General features: G+C 65.0%; 1 protein-coding gene across 2 annotated transcripts; it reads right to left on the minus strand.

Moving 5' to 3' along the window:
* Positions 1–580: 580 nt before the first annotated feature.
* On the minus strand, positions 581–4837 carry DKK1 (dickkopf WNT signaling pathway inhibitor 1). Of its 2 annotated transcripts, XR_010440747.1 has the most exons (5): positions 4585–4837; positions 3171–3327; positions 2974–3084; positions 1325–2021; positions 581–1186 (listed from the first exon to the last, which is right to left on the minus strand). XR_010440747.1 is itself a non-coding variant. In XM_064716525.1 (4 exons), exons 1-4 carry the CDS (start codon positions 4789–4791, stop codon positions 1771–1773), a joined length of 726 nt encoding a protein of 241 aa, XP_064572595.1. In that variant the 5' UTR covers positions 4792–4837; the 3' UTR covers positions 581–1770. The 2 variants fall into 2 exon arrangements, 1 of the variants encoding a protein (XP_064572595.1); XM_064716525.1 differs by having other exon boundaries at positions 581–2021.
* Between the last annotated feature and the right edge of the window lie 390 nt (positions 4838–5227).

The following is a 5227-nucleotide window of genomic DNA, read 5'->3' on the forward strand; positions in this document are numbered from 1 at the left end:
GCTGCTTCAACCCCCAGTTCGTGCTGTGACTCCATTAAAAGCTGCTCCAGAGAGACTTTAGGAGTGGTTTCAGGTGGTTGAAGGACCATCAGTGTTTCACCCTCCAGTTTGGGGCAGTTTGGGCTGTTCTCAGCCACTTCCAGAGCTGGAAGGAAGCTGGGAATGATCTTTCCCTGGGACTCTTCTCCCTCCTTTACATTTCCTTGGTTCAGCACTGCCAGAGCTGCAGTGGGGCTGCTATTCCACAACCCCACGTTCTCCAGGGAATTCAATGCCCTAAAGAAGCAGCACCAACCCCAAAGGCACCAAATACCCACGAGCAGGCAGCATTTGGGGGATGCTCCCCTACACCTTACTGTGCTGGGTTTGGGATTGGGTGCAAAGCGCTTTTGGGGTGTCCAGGGAAAGTTTTGTACCCCAAACCCCTTAACCAGGTTGCAGGGATGCAGCTGCAGCCCCAGGCTCCCCACTCACCTGAAACAGGGGTGGGGAAAAACGTGTGCTCGCAGCTTTCCCTCCCTCCAAGCCACCCCAAAAATGCTGAAGAGCCGCAGGAACAACCACAAAATGAAGGGAAAAATAAATCTTTATTGTGCATGGAGCAAGGTCGAGATGGGCAGCACCAGTGGTCGGTCCGAGAGTGATCCCTCGCTCCCTCTTCCCTCCCAAAATCAGGGACAGGGATTCTGCTGCCAGGAGCCCTTCCCAGAGCCCCGACCGCGCTCCCTCTCCTCCAGAGGGCACCAGTGGAATCCCTAAAAAGGAATTCCAACCATTCCAGTGCCAACCCATCCCATTCCCGTGGGATGCTGAGGATGGACCCCCCCGCCCCATCTCTCCTCCCCGGGCAGGACTGGAGGCATCTCGGGGTGAATTTACAGAGTTTATTCGCTCGCTCGCACGCACTCGGGGGCGTCCCAGAAAAACCCAGTGCGCCCAAAGCCGCGGCCGGAGCGCGGGGAGAGCTCGGGATAACAGCTGGCTAGAAGGCAGTCCCTGGGAGCCCCGGCGCCGCGTACAGCTAAGTGCCAGCTCGAGTATTCACAACACAGTAACGTACTGCAAGGAGTCGCTGAGGAGAAGTTCCCTTGAGAAACAACCTTCGCTCCGGCCGCGCCGGAGCCTGTCCGTGTCTGTCTGTCCCGTCCGTGTGCCGCCTCTGTGCCGCCGACACCTGTCCGTCTGTCTGTCCCGTCCGTGCGTCGCTCAGTGCCACCGGCACGTGCGCAGGCGAGACGGGGACGCGTCCACCTGTCCCGTTCGTGTGTCTGTGTGTCGCTCCTGTCCATCTGTCTGTCTGTGCGTCTCTCAGTGCCGCCGGTACCTGTCCGTCTGTCACTCAATGCTGCCAGCACCTGTCCGTCTGTCTGTCCACGTGTTGTCGCTCAGCACCGCCGGCACGCGTCCGTCCGTCTCTCCGCGTCTCCGTGTATGGCTCAGAGCCGCCGGCACCTGTCCGTCTGTCTGTCCGCGTGTCCATCTGTCCGTCCGTATGTGGCTCAGCGTGTCTGTCCGTCTGTCCGCGTGTGGCTCAGCGCCGCTGGCACCTGTCTGTCTATCCGTGCGCGTCCCTGTCCATGTGTCTGTGTGTCTGTCAGTGGCGCTGGCAGGTGTCCGTCTGTCTGTCCATGTGCGGCTCAGCGCCACCGGCACCTGTCCGTGTGTCGGTCAGTGGCGCTGGCAGGTGTCCATCTGTCTGTCCGCGTGTCCGTGTGTCGGTCAGTGGCGCAGGCAGGTGTCCGTCTGTCCGTCCGCGTGTCCGTGTGTCCGTCAGTGGCGCTGGCAGGTGTGCAGGCGGGAGGCGTCGGCCGGGCCGTGCTCCCGCTGCCCGCGGCACGCCAGCCCCTCGGCGCACTGGCAGCGCTGGAAGATCTCGAGGCCGTGCGAGCCTTTCCGGCGGTGCCGGGTGCACACCTGGCCCTCCCGCAGCACCGGCTTGCAGATCTTGGACCAGAAGTGGCGGGCGCAGCACAGCCCGGCCGCGCAGTCCGACGAGCGCAGGCAGAAGTCGCCCTCCTCTCCTGCGGGGGGACACGGAGGGGACGCTCAGCCGGGCCCAGGGGACACCGGGGGGCATCATTCATGTGGCAGGGTGGGCATGCCGGATTTGGCTTCTGGAGTTAGTGGGCATGGGGGCATCCCAGAGTGATCCCACAGGGGACAGGAGCCATCCCAGAGTGATCCCACGGGGCACAAAGGTGCAGAATAGGCATCCCCAGAGCCATCCCAAAGGGGGCAGGAGGGAAAGGAGGCATCCAGGAGTGATCCCAAAGGGGACAGAAGGGAAGGATGGCTCCGAGCGATCCCAAGGAGCGACCAGCCAAAGGGACAGGAGGAAGAGCATCCAATGCCCCAAAGGGGATAGGAGGGAAAGGAGGCATCCTGGAGTAACCCCAAAGGGGACAAAAGGGAAAGGGAAGCACCCAGGAGTGATCCCAAAGGGGGCAGGAGGAAAACAAGGCATGCAGGAGTGAGCCCAAGGGGGACAAGAGGGAAAGGAGAAAGCCAGGAGTGATCTCCAAGGGGGACAGGAGGGAAAGATGGGCATCCCAGGTTTGGCTTCTGGAGTTAGTGGGGATGGGGGCATCCCGGAGCAATCCCAAAGGGGACAGGAGGGAAAGGGAAGCATCCAGGAGTGATCCCAAGGGGAAACAGGAGAAGGAGGGCATCTGAGTGATCAAAGGGATAGGGAAGGACATCCCGGGTTTGGCTTCTAGAGTTAGTGGGGATGGGGGCATCCCAGAGTGATCCCAAAGGGGATAGAAGGGAAGGGAGAAATCCCAGAGCAATCCGAAGGGGACAGGAGGGAAAGGGAAGCATCCCAGAGCAAATCCCACGGGGGACAGAGATGCAGGATGGGCATCCCGGACAGATCTCAGGGCAGGGGTCAGCCCGGACCGGTGCCCAGGGTACAGCAGGGCAGGACGGCAGCCTCAGGGGTGACAGGGGGTGCCAGCAGCCGGGACACCTCACCTTTGGCCGTGGGCAGCCAGGCGGGAGCGGGCGTCCGTCGGGGCAGCGCCTCGGTGCCCGTCTCGTCCAGCTCGGCCGCTCCGTGCGGCGGCTCCAGGGGCGTGCAGAGCCCTGCGGGGACATCGGGGCTGTCAGCCACGCCTGGGACCCTCCCCAGCCCCATCCCCAGCCCCTGCCCGGGGGTGCCGAGCCCTCACCGTTGCTGCAGCTCATGCCGGGGCAGCACATGGCATCGCGCAGGCAGCGCTTGCGGCGCCGCCGGCAGCCCAGGCACAGCGGGGCTCCCCCGCCGCGGGCCGCGCTCCCGCAGAACTCCTCGGGGCCGCACTCCTCGTCCTCGGTGCACGGGAAAGGCTGGGGGACACAGCGGGGGCGGGGGATCAGCGGGGCGATGGCATCCCCGAGTGTCCCCCCGCTCCATCGCCGGGGTGTTCCCTTTCCAATGCCCGGCGCCACCGCTCCATCCATCCCCCGTGTGTCGCTCACAGCCTCCGACCCCGGTGTCCCCTCCATGCCCCAGGTGTCCCCGTTCCATCCGGTGTGTCTGTGTCCCCATCACCCGGAGCGTGCCTCTCCTCCATCGCTGGTGTCCCCCTCTCCATCCCCAGAGTGTCCCCCCATCCATCCATCCATCCATCCATCCATCCATCCATCCATCCATCCATCCATCCATCCATCCTGTGTCCCCCCCTGGACACCTTCCACCCCCGGTGTCCCCTCCATCGCTTGTGTCCGTCCCCTTCTCCATCTCCCGGTGTGGGTGTGCTCATCCCCGACGTCCCACCCTTCATCCCAAATGTGTCCCTCAACTCCATCCCCGACGGGTCCCATCCCATCCCCGCTGTGTGTCCCTCTATTCCCAGTCTATGTCCCCCTCCATCTCCACTGTGTGTCCCCATCTCCACTCCCGGTGCGCGTTCCACTATTCCCGATCTGTGTCCCCCTTCAGCCCCCGGTGTCTGTCCCTCTATTCCCAGTCTATGTCCCCATCCATCCCCGGTGTCCCGCCGCTCCATCCCCGGTGTGTGTCCCTCTCCATTCCCTGTCTATGTCCCCCTCCATCCCTGGTCTGCATCCCTTTATTCCCAGTCTCTGTCCCCCTCCATGCCCGCTGCGTGTCCCCATCTCCACTCCCGGTGTGTCCCCCTCCACTGTAGGTGTGTGTCCCTCTCCATCCCCGCTGTGTCTCCCCCTCCATCCCCCGGTGTCTGTCCCTCTATTCCCAGTCTGTGTCCCACTCTCCATCCCCGCTGTCTGTTCCCCTCCATCCCCAGTGTCCCGCCGCTCCATCCCGGTGTGTGTCCCATCTCCACTCCCGAGGTGTGTCCCTCTCCATCCCCCGTGTGTGTCCCTCTATTCCCAGTCGGTGTCCCTCTCCTTTCCACTCCCAGTGTGTGTCCCCCTCCATCCCCGTTATCTGTCCCCATCCATCCCCCTTGTCCCGCCGCTCCATCCCCACTGTGTGTCCCATCTCCACTCCCGGTGTGTCCCTCTCCACTGAAGGCGTGTGTCCATCTCCATCCCCGCTGTCTGTCCCGCCGCTCCATCCCCGCTGTGTGTCCCCTCCATCCCCGCTGTCTATCCCGCCGCTCCATCCCCGCTCTCTCTCACCTGTCGGGTGGCGGCCGGCGGTGCTTTATTGCTGCCGTCGAACGGGGGTGCGGGGGCGGCGCTGGTCTCCGCCGCCCCTCCCGGGGGGGGTCCCTTGATGGCGTTGGAGCTCAGGGCAGCCCCAGGCGCCGCCGCCCGCCCCGCCGGGGCCGCGCAGCTCAGCGCCGCCAGCAGCGCCACCAGCCCCCGCATCGTGGTGCCCTCCATGCCCGCAGAGTCCCCGAGGAAGAGCAGCAGGAGCAGCAGCGAGCCGCCAGCAGCGGCTCCTGCGCTCCTGCGCCGCCTTTATACCCCCGGGGCTGCCTCCTGCCCGCCCCCTCGGGGCGGGGGGCCCGCCGGCTGCGATTTCAAAGCGTTCCCGGGGGGGGAGAGGCTGTGCCCGTGAGCCCCCAAAGCCGCCCCCACCCCGCCCCGAGGGCTCCCGCATTGGTCGGAGGGGGTTTCGCAAGGGCGAGGGCAGAACCCCCCCCCCATCCCATCCCATCCCATCCAGCATCATCCCTCCTCCCCCGGGTCCCGGCCAGATGCTCCGCACTCCCCGACGCCGCCGCTGTCTCCAGCCGGGCGCGCCCGACGGAGGGGACGGGCAGGAGGGACGGGGGGGACGCTCCCCTTGTGCAAGCCCCCATCCGTGGTGGGTGGG

Source organism: Zonotrichia leucophrys, chromosome 6 (genome assembly GCF_028769735.1).
Source record: "Zonotrichia leucophrys gambelii isolate GWCS_2022_RI chromosome 6, RI_Zleu_2.0, whole genome shotgun sequence".
NCBI lineage: Eukaryota > Metazoa > Chordata > Aves > Passeriformes > Passerellidae > Zonotrichia > Zonotrichia leucophrys.

Bases quoted from the DNA above. Each gene is read 5' to 3' on its own strand.
- DKK1 (XM_064716525.1), bottom strand. From the start codon at position 4,791: ATGGAGGGCACCACGATGCGGGGGCTGGTGGCGCTGCTGGCGGCGCTG. The intron at 3,085-3,170 runs GTGAGGGCTCGG...ATGTCCCCGCAG, and splicing joins CGGCATGAGCTGCAGCAACG to GGCTCTGCACGCCCCTGGAG. The intron at 2,022-2,973 runs GTGAGGTGTCCC...GTCCCCCCGCAG, and splicing joins CTGGCTGCCCACGGCCAAAG to GAGAGGAGGGCGACTTCTGC.